A 17,584-nucleotide genomic window follows, 5' to 3' on the forward strand; every position below is an offset into this window, starting at 1 on the left:
ACGGTGCAGCTACCTAAACCAGGAAGAGTGAAAACAGATTTAAAAAAAAAAACTATAGACCAATTTCCCTAATGAGTATTAATGCACTAGCAAGGAGATTACAGCAATATGACAAAGATCATACACTATGACCAGGTGGGCTGGTCAGTGACCAGGGCTGGTACAATATCAGGAAAACCATTGGCATAATTGACCACATCAATAACAAAACCAACAGAAATCATATAATTATCTCAAAAGATGCAGAAAAAGCTTCTGACAAAATACAACACCCATTCTTATTAAAAAAAAAAAAACAGCAGGGAACATGGGAATAGCTGGAGCTTACCTTAAAATAATAAGTAATATTTATATAAAACCATCAGCAAACATTACCTGTAATGGCAATACGCTAGAAGTCTTCCCAATACAATAACGGGTAAAGCAAGGATACCCATTATCACCACTATTATTCAATACTGTACTAGAAATGCTAGCTATAAGAATGAGAAGGAAAAAAATTGGAATTAGAATAGGCAAAGGGATCTTTGGAATATCAGAGTTCAGTTCTACCTTATGAACTGCTCTCTTTTCCTCACAATCCACAAATGTAATCCACACAGGATTACATTTCCCATCTCTTTGCCTTTGCCCTGTCCATTCCTGATACCTATGATGCCCTCCCTACTTAGCGTCTCTCTGTTCCTTTAAGACAAGGTTACGGTATTGTCTTGAACAAGAAGCCTTTCCTGAACCTCCCAACTGATAGCAATCTCTCTCCCATACTTGTATTTAACTGACTCCCCCTTCTATCAATTCTACCCCCTTATGCCACTCCTCTCCTACTTCCCTATACGGTTAAATTTCTATACCCAACTGAGTGTGTATATTATTCCCTCTTTGAGCCAAATCTGTTGAAAGTAAGGTCTAAGTGATGCCCCCCCCCCACCTTCCCTACAGTGTAATAGGACTTTTGCACCTCTTCATGTGAAATAATTTACCCCATTCTACCCCTCCCTTCCCTCTTCTCCTCATGCAATCCTCTTTTTTACCCCTTAATTTTTTTAACATCATCCCATCAAAGTTAACTTATATCTGCACACACTATGTATACCCCTGCTGTAATAGTGTTACAGGCTGTTAAGGGGTCCCTTGAGCTTGTCTTTTTGAGTTGCCATTATTTTCCAGAAACAATGGACCCAGGGCATGCAAGAGGCCCTGAATGCGTCAAGGACAAAGCTGACATAATTTGTTGTTTGTACTCCAAGCGCTGGATTCCCTGCATGTCCTTGGGAGGCAAGACAGGCACCAGCCAGTCTGTGCCAAACTGTGAAACTGCCTGTGCAGCTGGGGTCCTTTGCAGATAAACATACCTTCCTATCTTCATAATCTAGAGTCCCCTTGGGGATGGTCTTGCCCTTTTCCCTACCTCTACTGCACCTTTCCCCTCCCATGCCACACCCTTTCCTATTTTCTCCTCCTTTTTTGGTACTGTCATAAATATGCAAACTTTTGTAAGGACTGTGAATTCTTTGGGTTACACATGCATTTTATTTCTTTTGTAATAAACCTGGTTTTCACATAAGTCTCATGATGTTGTGATTGACTGTTGACAATAGCGTTAAAGTTCTTGAGAATTACAAGTATCTTCCCATGTAGCAATGTAAACAGTTTAACCTTATTGAATCCCTTATGTTTTCTCTTTCCTGTTTACCTATTTATGCTTCTCTTGAGTCTTATATTTGAAAATCAAATTTTCTGTTCAGTTCTGGTCTCTTCATAAGGAATGCTTGAAAGTCCTCTATTTCATTGAATATTCATTTTTTCTTCTGAAGAACTATACTCAGTTTTGTTGAGGAGGTGATTCTTGGTTGTAACTGTAGCTCCTTGCCTTTCAGAATATAACATTCCAAGCCCTTGAGTCCTTTAATGTAGAAGGTACTAAATCCTGTGCAATCCTGATTGTGGCTCCATAATATTTGAATTGTTTCTAGCTGCTTGCAGTATTTCTCCTTATCCCAGGAGCTCTGGAATTTGACTATAATATTCCTGGGTGTTTTCATTTTAGGATCTCTTTCAGCAGGTGACAGGTGGCTTCTTTTATTTCTATTTTGTCCTCTGGTTCTAGGATATCAAGGCAGTTTTCCTTGATAATTTCTTGAAATATGATGTTCTGGCTCCTTCTTTGATCACAGCTTTCAGGTAGCCCCATAATTCTTAAATTCCCTCTTCTGGATCTATTTTCCAGGTCAATTGTTTTTCCAATATGATAGATGTCACATATTCTTCTATGTTTAAATTCTTTGATATCATTTATTTCCTTGTTGTCTCAGAGTTATTAGCTTAGAACTGCCCAATTCTAATTTTTAAGGAATTATTTTCCTCAATGAGCATTTTTACCTCCTTTCTCATTTGACCAATCCTATTTTTTAAGGAGTTGTTTTCTTCAAAGACTTTCTGTACATCTTTTCCCACTCTTTGTACTTCCTTTACCAAACTGCTGACTCTTTTTTTCATGATTCTCACGCATCACTCTCATTTCTTTCCCAAATTTTTCTTCTACCTCTATTGTTTACTTTTAAAAATCCTTTCTGAGATCTTCCAGGAGTTCTTTTATGGACCGAGACCAATTCACATTTTTCTTTGAGGTTATCTTCTTATAAATTTGTGTTTTTGATCTTCCCCGTCACCAACTTTCTTTTTTTTAAAATATTTTATTTTACCAAAACACAAATACAGAATAGAGAAAAGAAACAAAAACATATCATAAACTTTGAGACTTAAATACAAAGTAAGGAAAAAAGAGTATGTCATGTGCATAGCAAAACATAAGAGAGGATTCAAAATATGTAACAATAAATTTTCATTTCAAGAAAGCCTCTATGATAAATACACCTTGTGTTGAGAACTGCCCATCTTTTCTTTGCTTCCTTGTGTTTTCTTTTGTTCTGTGCAGTACACTTTTTTAATTTTGTTCTTTTCCCCCTCTCCCCAGCCCCCCAGAAGGCTACAAAATAGTTTAGATATGTTTCTAGATAAACACATACAGATATATACATGCGTATATAGACATGTACTTTCCCAAATACACTCTACTCCTGATCTTTGTTTTTATGCTTGTACATAACTCCTGTTTCCTATCCCTCCTGCCTCCTCTACTTTACTTCTACCTAGTACCTTGCCCTCCTGTTACTTGCCTACGCCCCTCCTCCACCAACCACCCTGCTCTCCTATTACTTGCCTTCTCCTCTCTAAGGATTCCTCCCCTATCCTCCCATTTCCATTAATCTAAACACCCTATACATATTCCCTCATTCTCTCCTCTAAAAATCCCTCCCTTGTCCTCTCCCCCCTCACTATACCCCTACCATTTTATTTCTTCTAAATTTAGAAGAGTTTTATATTCTTCTAAATATATATGTATTGTTCCCTCTTAAACCCATTCCCAATGAAAGTAGGTTACCAGAACTACCAGTTCCCACATAAATCCTCAGTATTCTTTCTTCTTTCGTATATAAAAGTTACTCTTTTTAGCTGTTTCTAAATGGTTTTACTTTTTAAATTCATATCAGTCAGGTTTATCCCCCTCTTTCTTATGAGCTCAACAATTACTGAGAGTCTTAGACATACATTCTGCATTTTATGTTACATAAAAGGTAAACAGTCTGTCCTTATGAAACCCTTATAGTAAGTCTTTGGCATGTACCTTATGTTTCTCTTGGTTCCTGTATGTCAAATTTTCTATTAAGTTGAGGTTTTTTTAAGCAAAGTCTTAAAAGTGCGAGGGTCTGTCAAATGTCCATTTTTTTTCATTCAAGATAATACTTAACGTTGCAAGGTATGATATTTTTGGGCAGAGCCCCAGGTCTTTTGCTCTTCAATATATTGTGTTCCAAGACCTGCAGTCCTTTAATATCTCTGCTTCTAGGTCTTGTGTAATTCTGATTGTGGCGCCCTCATTATTTAAATTGTTTTAATCTTGCTGCTTTTAATATTTTATCCTTGAGCTGGGGGTTTTGGAATTTGACTATGATATTCATAGGATCTCTTCTAAGTGGTGTTTGATGGATTTTTTTCTATTTCTACTTCTTCGCCTTGTCCTAATGCTTCAGGATAATTCTTTAATTTTTTTGTGTATTATTGTATCAAGATTATTTTTTTGATCATGACTTTCAGTTACTCCAATTATTTTTATATTTTCTCTTTTTGCTCTATTCTCCAAATCTGTTGTTTTTCTTATAAGATGTTTCACTTTCTCTTCTATTTTTTCATTATTCATGTTTTGTTTAATTATTTCTTGATCTCTTATAACTTCACTGGCTTCACTTTGCCCAAATCTAATTTTCAAAGTGTCATTTTCCTCCTTAAGATTCTGGATCTCCTTTTCTAACTGGTTGACTTTCCTTTCATAACCTCTATTGTTTACTTTTAAAAATCCTTCCTGAGCTCTTCCAGTTCTTTTTAGGCCTGAGACCAATTCACATTTTTCTTTGAGGTTATCCTCTTATAAGTTTGTGTTTTTGATCTTCCCATCACCAACTTTCTACGCTCATTTCCCCAGGCTATTTCATGACTTTAAATTTTATGTTAAAGTTGGGTTCTGCCCCTAGGGGGAAGAAGGCATTGTCCCAAGCCTCTTGCAACAGGGGGAGGGGCAGAGAAGACCTGGCCACTGGCCTATGACATTGGAATCATGGGGCCTAGCTGCTGGCCTACTGTGCTGGGGACACAGGGCCTGATTGCTTGCTAGAGCATGGCCTGCTGATGACCTGACCAGATGCCACTGCACTGGACCACATTCCCTTCATTATCTGAGTGAAATATACCTTTTCCACCAACCTTCTAAGTTTCCAGCCTAAGACTGGAAAACTGTTTCACTCCATCCTTTTACTGGTTCTACTGCTCCTGAATTCATTTTGAGGTGTTAATTTATAGTTGTTTGGAGGTGAATTTAGGACAGTACAGACAAGTTCCTGCCTTATTCTGCCATTTTGGCTCTACCTCCTATTTCTTAATAATGATAATTACTGTTTTTGTAAAATAGTTTGAGATCTGAAACTGATAGGTTCCCTTCCTTCCCACTTTTTTCCATTAGTTCCCCTGAAATTCTTGACATTTTATTTCTCCAGATAAATTCATTATTATTTTTTCCAGCTCTATAGAGCAATCTTTTACTAGTTTGATTTGCATAACACTGAATAAGAAAATTAATTCAGACAACATTGTCATTTTTATTATGTTAGCTCAGAACGAGCAATTAATATTTCTCCACTTGTTAAATATGTTTTTAGGTCTATAGAGAATGGTTTCTAGCTGTATTTATATGATTCTCATGTTTGCCTTGGTAGATCAACTCCTCCAGAATGCATATGTTTAGCCATAACTTTAAATGGAATCTATTTCCCTGCAAGATTGTGTTGGTAATCGTTTATGTAGAAATGGTGATCATTTCTCTTATATCCTGTAACTTTGTTGAAATTACTAATAGTTGAGGCGCAGCTAGGTGGCGCAGTGAGTAGAACGCCGGCCCTGGAGTCAGGAGGACCTGAGTTCAAATCTGGCCTCAAACACTTGACACACTTACTAGCTATGTGACCTTGGGCAAGCCCTACCTTCCCCCCTCAAAAAAAAATTTATTAATAGCTGTAATTAATTTTAGTTGGTTCTCTCAAATTCTCTAAGTAAACCATTATATCAACTACAAAAAGTGATAATTTTGTTTCATCTTTACCTATGTTTATTCCTTCAATTTCTTTTCCCTCTCATATCACTACGGCCAGCACATCTAGTACTACATCATATAACAGATAATGGACATTTTGTTTTACCCCTAATCTTATTGGAAAGATTGAAAAAAATTATTCTTATTACCTTAGGTTCTTGGTTTTAGATAGACATTATTTAACATATCAAGGAAAGGTCAATTTATTTCTGTAAAAGTATTTAACAGAAATGGGTGTTGAATTTTATCAAAAGCTCTGACATAATTATGATATTTTACTGTTATTAATATGGTGTATTATGTTTATAGCCTTCCTAATATTGAGCCAATCTTGCATTACAGATATAAATCCAAAGTGGTCTTTGCATGTGATCCCTCTGATTGCTGTTGTAGCCTCTTTGCTAACATTTTAACATTTTTTGCATCAATAATCATTGGGGATAATGATTTATAGGATTTTTTCTCCTTTGTTTTTTCTGTCCTGGTCTATGTATCAAGACCATATTTTTATCACAGAAGTAATTTGGTATGATTCTTTCTTTTCCTATTTTTGTTTGAACAGTTTGGGAATTAATTGTTCTTTGAATGTTCAATACAATTTGCTTGTAAATCCATCTGTTCTTTGAGAGTTCCTTTAAGAGTTCACTTGGGCAAAGTCAGATCTAAACAATTGGAAAAATATTAATTGCTCATGGGTAGGCCAAGCCAAAATAATAAAAATGACAATTCTACCTAAATTAATTTATTTATTCAGTGCCATACCAATCAAATTACCAAAAAATTATTTTATAGAACTAATAACAAAATCCATCTGGAAAAACAAAAGCTCAAGGATATCAAGGGAATCAATGAAAAAAAGGCAAAAGAAGGTGGTTGGGCCGTACCAGATCTCAAATCATATTGTCAAGTAGTAATCATCAAAACAATCTGATACTGGCTAAGGAACAGAGTGGCGAATCAGTGGAATAGATTGGGTACAGATCACATTATCGTAAATAACCATATATGATACACTCAAAGATCCAAACTTTTAGAACAAAAACTCATTATTTCACAAAAACTGCTGGGAAAACTGGAAAATGGTATGACAGAAACTAGGTACAGATCAACATCTTACACCATATACCACGATTAGGTCAAAATGGGTACAATATTTATGCATAAAGGGTGATGCCATGAGCAAATTAAGAGGCATGGAATAGCTTATCTGTCAGATTTATGGATAAGGGAAGAACTTAGGACCCAAGAAGCCATATAGAGCACTACAAAATGTAAAACAGATTAATTTTGATTATATAAAATTAAAGTTTTTGCACAAACAAAACCAATACAACCAAAATTATAAAGAAAGCAGAAAACTGGAAAAAAAATTTGCAACAAGTATCTCTAATAAAGGCCCCATTTCTCAAATAGACAGAGAACTAAGTCAAATTTATAAAAATACAAGTCATTCCCCAATTGAAAAATGGTCAAAGGATATGAACAGGCAGTTTTCAGACAAAGAAATCAAAGCTTTCTATAGTAATTTAAAAATGTTCTAAATCACCATTGATTAGAGAAATTCAAATTAAAATAACTCTGAGGTACCACCATCTCACACATATCAGGTTGGCTAGAATGACAAAAGAAGAAAATGTTGGACGTTGGAGGGAATGTGGGAAAACTGGGACACTAATGCATTGTTGGTGGAGTTGTGAACTGATCCAACCATTCTGGAGAATAATTTGAAACTATGCCCAAAGGAGTATAAAACTGTATATACCTTTTGATCCAGTAATACCACTGCTTGGTCTATATCACAAAGACATGCAAAAAAAAAAAGGGAAAAGGACCCACATGTACAAAAATATTTATAGTAGCTCTTCTTGTGGTGGCTAAGAAGTAGAAATCAAAGGGGTGCCCATCAACTGGGAAATGGCTAAATAAGCTGTGATATATGACTGTAATGGAATAATATTCTGCTATGACAAATGACAAGCAGAATGATTTCAAAAAAACCTGGAAAGACTTACATGAACTGATACATAGTGAAGTGAACAGAACTACAAAAACATTGTACACGATAACAGCAGTATTGTTCAGTGAAGAACTGGGAATGACTTAGCTATTCTCAGCAATACAATACACTAATCCAAGACAATCAAAAAGGACTAATGATGAAGCATACTATCCACCTCCAGAGAAAGAACTGATATTATGTGAATACAGACTGAAGCATGATATTTTTCACTTTCTTTCATTTTCTTTCTTTTATTCAAATCTTTCTGTACAAAATTACTTACATGGAAATGTTTTACATAATTGCACTGTATAACCTACATCTGATAGCTTACCATCTTATTGGGGGAGGGTGAGGGTGGGAGGTAAGGAAAGGATAGAATTTGAAACTCAAAACTAAATAAAAATGTTTAAAAACTTTTAAAATGTATACTGACTGAAAAAAAAAGTTCATTTGAGGCTTGTTCAATTTATTTTTCTGAAGTTGAGTTATTTGAGATTGCTTTCTTGTTACGTTATTCTGGGCTTTTAAAATGTTTGTATGATATTTTATGATTCAAAGTATGGAGTAAACAAAAAGGGCCCCTCATCAGAATGAAGGAGGAGACAGTCCCCCTGTGCTCTCACTTCAGACTACATCTGGAATACCAAATTTAGTTCTGAATGCTACATTTTAAGAATACTGATACAAGAGATATTCCCCAATTGATAAATGGTCAAATGAAATGGACAATAAGTTCTCAAGGGAAGAAAATCCAAGTGATCTACACATAAGCAGCTGGTCAACAAGCTTTTATTAACATCTACTATGAGCCAGATCCTGTGCTAAGTGGGAGGGGTATAAAGAAAGGGGAAAAAAGTCCCTGTTCTCAAAGAGATCACAGTCTAATGGAAGCACCTTGTACAAACAAGATATACACTGGTTATACTGCAGATAATTAACAGAGAGAAGGGCCAAGCCTTAAAGGAGATCAGAAAAGTTTCCAGTAGAAGGTAGAATTTTAGTTGAAACCTGAAGGAAGCCAAGACGGCCAGGATGCAGACAGACGAGAAGGGAGATGCTTCAAGGCATAGCAAAAGGTCAGCGAAAATGCAGTTAGAAGACGGAATGTCTTGTTCAAAAAACAGGAAGAAGGCCAGTGTCACTAGGTCACAAAGTACTTGGAAGGAGTGAGGTATAAAAAGACTGAGAAGGCAGAAGGAGGCATACATTCAGACCAATACAGTAAAATCAACCTGAATCTTTCTATGCAAAAAAATCAACCTAGCCTTTTCTCACATATTAACCCCATCCAGCTGCTAAATCAGCACACTAGCAACAAAGCCCCTAAATCAGAGCGAGATATCATTTGAAAAAGTGTAGAACAATGAAATAAGTGAAGATACAACAAATTCAAAGCAATTTATGAGCAATATGTTGTTGTCTCTTACCTGAAACGTATGAATTGTTCTTGCCCAAGCATGCCGTATACGGCAAAAATTCACTAGCTTCTGGAAGTCTACAGTAACCTCTAAACCAGCCATATTATTAATAGTTAAGAATCTTCCATTTTCATTCTGCACATCCTATAACCAAAGAAGAGAACATTTATTTACACATATTCCAAAATTCATCTTCATAATATATAACAATATAAAATTCAAGTCACATTAGTTATAAGGTAATATTTCCTAATTAAATTCATTCAATAAGCACAAAAACAAATAGCAGGTTCACACCAAATATTTTAAACGCAAAGAGATGTTTCTAATCCTGAAACTTAAGTTTCAATTTTGATAAGTAAAGGAATTTTTTAAAATGATTTTACTAGTTTCCTCTACTAATCTGAAGGGCATAAACTTAATTTTTCACATCATGAATAACTTACTTCTAGTTGTACCATTCCCTTCTTATGCAAAGTAACCCTATTTTTCCAGACTGATTCTTTTCAATACAATTTAATCGTCCATACAACACGAATATATAAAATAGAACACCTTCAGAATGATCTACTTTAATGTCATCGTGGCGTAAATTTAGAGCCCAAAGGCACCCTAGAGGTCTTCTAGTCCAACTGTCTCATTCCACTGATGAGGAAACCATGACGCAGAGAGGTTAAGTGACTTGCCCAGGGTCAATCAACTAGCAATTGTGAAAATACCAACTTTAGAACCACAAAGCAAACTTTCTGAAATTTGCTCATTTGTTTTTGACTTACTTTTTCTCCTTAACCACTATGATCTACTATTCAAAGACAGGCAAAATTCTAATCATTTTATTACTTTGCTTCCTTGACCTACCCAAATTTTGAATATATTCCATTAATGAATAAAAAATTATGCTAAGAAGTGGGAAAAGTGTGAAAAAAGTGTGATTCTCTTTTACCACATACATCTGTTATGTAAAATATCTCTCCATTGCATAATCGGATGTCATTTACAGAGCCATGGGATTTCTTGGATTTTTTATTATGATAAGAAGCATCAAGATCTCCAGGGTGGTCCAACTCTAAATCTTCATTTTGAAGACTATTAGAATTCTGACAGAGTAAGTCTGAGAGGTAAGCATTCCTGGTGCAACAGATTTTATCGTCTCTTTGGAAGATAAGTCTATTTTTATGATTTCTGTGTTGGAAAGAGATAGAGATAAGAAACTGTAGAAATTTGGAAAAACATACTTTTTCTCATCCCATCCAATTCCTATATGCTTTTCACCTTCTTCAAACTACATCCCCTTCAAGAAGACACTGCCCATTAAGAATAACAAGAGATCAAATTCCCATAAAGCTGAAGATGGCAATCCCTTTGAATGTTCACACAGAGGCTTATAAGGTAAGCGTGCTCATCCTCTCCATGGAGGAACGGAACGGCTGCTCAACACCTATACTTTTCTTTTCCTTTACAAACAAATGTATTATCTTTTGTTTCTACATCTCCTTTATTTCCAAGTATATCCCTCCCGCCTCTCCTACCTGTTAAAGAGGGGAAAAAGTAGTTCAGCAAAACCAACATAACCACCATGTCTGAGAGTATATGTAATATTTCACATCCACAGTCTCCCACCTCCGCAAGGAAGAGACAGAGGTATCTCTTTTCATTTCTTTTTCAGAGCCAAGTTTCACTGCTACAATTACAGAGAATTTACTTTCTTTTTTATTCTTTCCACTTCCATTATTGCAATCATTCTATCAAATGTTTCTCTGGTTTATGTCTATTCATGCCTCCCTATATTCATCAAATTCATCACTTCTTATATCATGATAATATCCTATTATATCATGTACCACAATTTGTTTAGCCACATCACAATGGATAGGCACCACTGTTCCCAGTTCTCTGTAATCACAGAAAAGGAACCATGTTTTTCAATGTAGGGGCACACATGGAATATTCAGCATTGATTTCCTAGGAACACACCAATAACCTCAACATATTTCCAGTGATAATTCCATTCTCACCTTTGTTTTGTGACACTTATAAATTTACTAAATTGCAAGGCTGAAAGCCACAAAAAGGTTATTACTCCCGATCTTTCTATTTACTAAAACATGCCACAGATATATTCAATTTAAGGGTGGTTCTGCTTACATCCACAGCACATTCAAATTAATATCAGTATATCTAAATAGGTAACTAAATAAGAGCTGTGAAAAATATTTATAAATATTTAATGACTAAATTCGAGGCAGCTATAATTGAACACTGATAGTCAAAGTTTTAGTTCTCAAAAATACTTACTTGGTTAAGTGGCCTGAGTAGAAGCTGCAACAACATTCATTTATTACATCACAGTCTTGCCTAGAATATACCAGAGCATAAATAAGATAGCCTTTCCAATATTTCCATTATGTATTTATCAAGGTTAAACACAACACAAAACTACCTTCTTTCAATATAAAATAATTTTCAGCAATAAAAACTACTGATTCGGCCTAAAATTCCTGTGGCTAGGAAGTTTTTTTTTTTTATGTGAATACCCAGGTCACTATAGCCATCATGGTGGTAAAACATCTCTAAGAAACTGACATATACTGTGCCCCAGAAAGAAATTCCAAAAACTATACATTACACTAAAAGGTCCAGTTCATAAACACTTTAATTTCTTTGACAAATCCCAGGGACTCAAAAATATTTAAGTTTGTCACATACTTTCTGAATGCAATGAACTGTGATGTTTTCGGCTCCTTTAGTTCCACTGCTCCATTAAGTAAAGTTTTAACTGCAGAATACAAGTCTAATAATAAGACAGAGAAAAAAATGTATTTATAAAGGCCTCATCCTCTTTGCCTTACAAACAGGTTCACTTATAAATCAACTGTTTAGAAATCAGAACACATTTTTTTCCACAGAAACAACGTTATAAATGGAGGTCAAGTTCGTAGACTACACACACACACACACACACACACACACACACACACTCACTCACTCACTCTCTCTGTCTCTCTCTCTCTCAAAACATAGTTTAAGCAGTCACTTCCTGCTCAAAAATCAAGGCCTTACCAAATCTGGCCTCAATCTTCCTTTCCAGTCCTATCTTCTACTACTCCTTACTACTCCTTCTACTACTACTACTTACTCAACACTCCCCTCAAGTTGATTTGCTGTTACCTAAATACACCATGTGCTTCTCTGCCCCTACACTTTTACTTACACTGTTCCCTTTGCTGAAAATGTCCTTCCTTTCCATTTCTATTAAAATCCTATCCAAGTTCCAAGGTCTGCATCAAATGTTACCTTCATGAATTTTTCTCAAAGTCTTCCCTTCCAAACAATCCCTTCCTTGATTTCCCTTTATATTATATTCCCTTTATGTACTTTATAGCGCTTATCACATACCACTTTGTGTTGTATTTATTTGAAAAAAGAGAAACAATTTCTACTTAAATATTTCTGTAAAACTTTTAAAGGCCCTTTCCTTATACAATGCTGCAAAGTACTAGGTGGATCAAGTATTACTAATCTTCCTTTTACAGATGGCCAGTGTATGGAGAAAGGAGGAAATTCAGAAGCAACAGCAGTGTGGCTCAAACAGCAGGAGCAGAACAGGGTTTCATTTCCAATATCTAGCCCAGATTACAGAAGAATAACCAAGGCAGGAATCTCAGACCAAATGGGAACCTACAAATCTGCCACTTTGAACCAAAAGAACTTTCCACTTGACTGACGGGAGCTGAATCCAGCTCTTGCTCAGATCCAGATCAAAGCCAGGAACTTACAAAGCTAAGACTAAGGGAGGTTGGGGGTGAATGATAAGGACATCAATCACACTTTGTCTTAAATCAGACTACTTAAGGACCACCGAAACTTTGCAGGATCATTGGCCCGCCCTGAATCCTGGAATAAAATAACTCAACAAGAACAATTCTATCATCTTAACAACATGACAAAAAAAAAAAAGCCTATTTCAAGAAATCAGAAAAGAAAACTGCCCAGATCACTTAAGGCCAGAAGGCAAAATACAGAAAGAATCTGCCAGTCACCTCCTGAAAGAAACCTCAAAATGAAAACTCTCAGGAACATCAAAGCCAAAATTCAGTTTCCAGGTTAAATAAAAAAATACTGCAAGCAGACAGAAAGAATTCAAGTACTAAGGAGTCGCAGTAAGGATCACATGATTTAGCAGCCCTTATGTTTTGATTGCCCATACTTTATTGTAATAGGGAAGGAAGAGTGATAAAGCATCTTATAGATTAAAATATTCAAAATAAAAAAATAAAACAAACATGTCCTCTAATTCAAACTACCGCACTAAAATTAGGTAAATATTCTTCCAAGTTACCATCACCTTGAATCAGTCTGGCATACTCTCATGATCTACTTTTCTAAAAAGTCCTAGATGAATCTATTTCACTAAATACAAGCTTTAAAATCTTCTTTTCAATGTGCTTCCTTATTAGCAATATATTTTAAACACAATCTATTAAGATTATAATGAGCTGCTTAAAAGGAAAATCCTTTAACAATTTGTGATATGCCATATATTTGAAATATATAAATAGATAGTTAAGGTATTTGCAAGAGTTTTGTCTTACAATTTGCACTTACAAGAGCAATAGTTCCTTTGAGATGACTGAGAATGACTATTATCTTCAGGTAGTCTGACAAAAATAAACCTCTTATTTTGATCGGGGATTGAGTTGGCCAGACCATCAGAAATTGTCAACTCTGCATCAAACTTTGGAAACAGTCGCCTAGAGATTCTTGAACAAAAACATAAACAAGCATAACAAGAATGTTAATATTTAAAAAAAGGATATTTTCTTGTGACTAGGATCAGTCTGATTTATTTTTTATTATCTTTTATTTTTTTAAGCAGAGAATAATTAAGGATAAACAACTACCTGAATTTGCATTATAAACAATAACTGAATTCCACAATTAAGAGCTAGCAGTATTCTAGAATCACATACACAGTAACATTAGTCAAATATCTAATAGTAACCAATTCTAGGCTAAACTAAGTGAATGCATGAGAAAGAATTACTAAGTATCTTAGAAACTAAAATTCTTGCTAATAACTATGCTGTTTTCCTACATCCTACAACCTGTTCTTTTCCCTTTAAAAATCACATATATCCTCTGCTTCCCCCGTACAATGAAATATGTTTCATTCTATTTGTTTCTTTCCATTCTTTTTTTCCTTTTCATTCTAAGACTAGAGCTCCATTTCAGAAAATTGAAAAGATATATGGTGAAGCCTGGGCTCTAAGGAACTTCTCCCAAGTTTAAAAGTGCCTGACTCAGTCCTATATACCATCTGGGAAAACACAAATGCAGAGCTGTGTCTCGCTTGCCACCAACTAAGCAAGGAGTAGTCAAACCAGCACCTGGGAAGAAGGCTGTCCGTGGCTAGGGCAGACTAAAGCCCTCTGGGCCTCAGGGTTTAGGACTGACAGCCATCACAGAGTCCACTATTTTGTACCTGACCTCTATAGGCCATAATCCCATCCCTCTGCTTCCCTTCATGTTTTACCATATTTCAAATATTTGCTGAGTTGAGAAGCACAAAATTTCAGAAAGTCTTTTGACTACTACCCAAGTTCTAGATAGTCTTAAAAGACACACATCAACTTATAGTAATTGTGAAAGCAGTCACCTAAATTGACCTCAAAATATCCTGACCAAGTACACTAAGACTTGTCTTACAAAGGTCCCATGGAACAGGAACAAGCAAAGTCAAAATAATTATAGTGATGAAGTAAGGACAGCACACATTTATAGAGCTTCTTAAGGTTGTCAAAGGCACCTTCCTTACAACAGCCCCATGAGGCAGATCATGTTGTTAAGGAAACTGAAGTTCAGCTGATTCTGACTTATGATGGGACAGATAACTTGGAGGAGGGGCTATAATGTGGTACCATGGAAAGAGTGCTGGGCTAGGAATCAGGAAGGCCTGAATTCAAATCCAATCTCAGATACTTACCAGCTGTGTGACTCTCAATAAGTCATTTAACGTGTCTGCCTTAGTTTCCTTTCTATGAAAATGGGGATGATGATAATAGCACCTACCTCAGTGTTAGAAGGATCAAAAGAAATAATATCTGTAAATAATTTTGCAAGCCTTACAGGATCATATAAATGCTAACCTTTATTATTACTATCATTATCTCTGGTAGCATTTTGTAAAAACAAACATGGCATTAACAGGGTTTGACTGAAAATAGGTAAATGCAAAAATATTAGGAAACAGCCCAAATTGAATCACAAACTAGTAGAGAATGGCAGGGTCTAGTCAAGTTTTTTTTAAAAGGATGGGGGAAACTTGAGCATGTCCTGAAGGCATTGGGAAAAGTACCAGTAAATAGGGAAAAACTGAAGATTAGAAAGGTCCAGGTGCTGGAGAGGTCAGCAGCAGATGGGACAAAAAGCACATGTAGAAAGGGTGAGCCTTGGCAAGGGGAAGGGACATCTCTTTGCCAGAGACAAGGAGGAGAGTAGGGAATGCTAGCTGGGTTCTGAGATGAAGAGAAGAGGGAGAGAGGGCACTTAGCTCAAATGGACTCAATCTCCTCAGTAAACTAAGAGACAAGGTCCACAGGTCAGAGAGAAAAAGGAGGGGGAGAAGGGAAAAGAAGATTTGAACAGTAATGAGGTGCTTGCTAATTCAATAGACTCACCTTCCATTCTCATACACCTGGACAATGGGTATCTCTCAGTCTATTTGCTTTTTTTCTCTAGGCAAACTGTTAGGTTAAATTATTTTCTAAATTATTGTGACACATAATGTTGTGACACATGAAGCAATTGGTACAAAATTGTGAATAAAAGATGCTCCTGCATCTGGAAGACCTTACCACCTTCCTACCAGAAGTCTCTAAGCTCCTAATGTTGAGGAATAAACAGTTTCACTGCATCCATACACCTAGCACAGCGCCTCTAACAGAGTAGGTGCCTAATTCTTGTTTGCCGAATTGAATACATAAGGAATCAATCTCCTTCTGTTTGGACTATGAACAGGATTTCTTTATTTTTTTTTTTGAAGAATCGAAAATTAAATGTACATAGTATTTTCAGGTGAGACACCTTTAACATTTAAACTTCACAATAACCCTTGGGAGTTTTATAGTGTACATTGAATAGTTCCCATTTTACAGGAGGTAAACTGAGCCTAGGAGAACTTCAGTTCTCTCCCAAGCACAGTACTATCTGCAAACAGGACTATTACACAAGTATTTGGATTCTAAGTGCTGCTCTATTTCTACTACTCCATCCTGTGGTGGGAGATTAGAGAACTTTGATAAGTATGTCTTCCTGGTTTTTCTGAGAAGGTTTTCTGGAAAGGTGGGGGTGGAGGCATTCATTTGATATTAATAATCAGAAGGGTCACTAAATAGTTATCTCTATTTATATAGGAATCATGCATGAGATTCCATGTTAGATAAAAGCCTTTCTTGTCTTTCTCTATATTGAGAGCAATTCAGGATCTTAGACTAGTTCTATATTTTAATCAATTAATTTCCTTTTTATCTCCTAAGTAGCTGTGATTTTAAGGGTAGAAAATTCAAAAGACTGCTCCATATACTGTCAAAATGTTCTCAATCTTAAGGTGAAATCAGACAATGATTTTAAGAGTTAAATCACTCAACCCAAAAAGGAACCAAATAGACATCTAATCTGAAAAGAAACTTAGAGATCATGTAGTCAATTAAAAATCTAAATCTAAAGCAAACATGCGCCTCTTTTATTTTTAAACAGGTCAAAATAAAATTGCAAAATTGAAATAACCTTAGCCAAAATACTTTGTGTTGATTTGTATTTACTCTATTTTTGTTTATTCTGTATATACATAGATTTCTACTTGAATCCCCACTAGAATGTAAGCTCCATGCATGTAGAGACTGTTTCCCTTTTTATGCCTGTATCCTCAGCACCTCACACTGTGCCTGGAACATGATGATTAAATTTTATACCAGTTACAGATATGAAAATCTCAAATGCAATACATGGTATTGCCTCAACAGCCTATGTTCTTTCTGATGAGAAGACAAATGCTACATGGAGTATAATAGCTTTTCAGAGATGCACAGAACTCATACCTTGCTGCATTGTCTACAATAAGCTGAGATTCGGCTCTATGATTTGTTTTTAGCTCCACAGCACAGTTTCTTGATTTGAGAGTCTCAAACAGGTCCATTAGCAAGTTACCAGGCTCAATGCTGGGTAACTGTCTGATATCACCTGAAAGGGAAAAAAAATGAGGGAAATTTTAACACTATGCATTGGTATGTGGGTTCCTGAAACAGTTTATAAAAACTTGAGTTGCCATCAAGTCATTTTTCCTATTGAACAACACTATAACTTTAGACATACATTCCCAGGAAAATACCAAAGATTAAGCACAAGGGACTCAATAAGGAAAGACTCTTTACTTTTTACATGTGGTAAAACATAAAAAGTACATCT

General features: G+C 35.7%; 1 protein-coding gene across 1 annotated transcript in view; it reads right to left on the minus strand.

Annotated features, from left to right (window-relative positions):
* Nucleotides 1-17,584, minus strand: part of HELB (DNA helicase B) — a 54,172-nt gene that overhangs the window by 15,893 nt on the left and 20,695 nt on the right. Inside the window, exons 6-11 of the mRNA XM_036758633.1 lie at nt 17,218-17,359; nt 13,727-13,881; nt 11,828-11,912; nt 11,417-11,476; nt 10,072-10,303; nt 9,131-9,265 (exon numbers count right to left, since the gene is read on the minus strand). Coding sequence (XP_036614528.1) covers nt 9,131-9,265; nt 10,072-10,303; nt 11,417-11,476; nt 11,828-11,912; nt 13,727-13,881; nt 17,218-17,359 — 809 coding nt within the window. The remainder of the gene's footprint in view (nt 1-9,130; nt 9,266-10,071; nt 10,304-11,416; nt 11,477-11,827; nt 11,913-13,726; nt 13,882-17,217; nt 17,360-17,584) is intronic.

The sequence above is a fragment of the Trichosurus vulpecula genome, chromosome 5 (assembly GCF_011100635.1).
Source record: "Trichosurus vulpecula isolate mTriVul1 chromosome 5, mTriVul1.pri, whole genome shotgun sequence".
Taxonomy (NCBI): Eukaryota; Metazoa; Chordata; class Mammalia; order Diprotodontia; family Phalangeridae; genus Trichosurus; species Trichosurus vulpecula.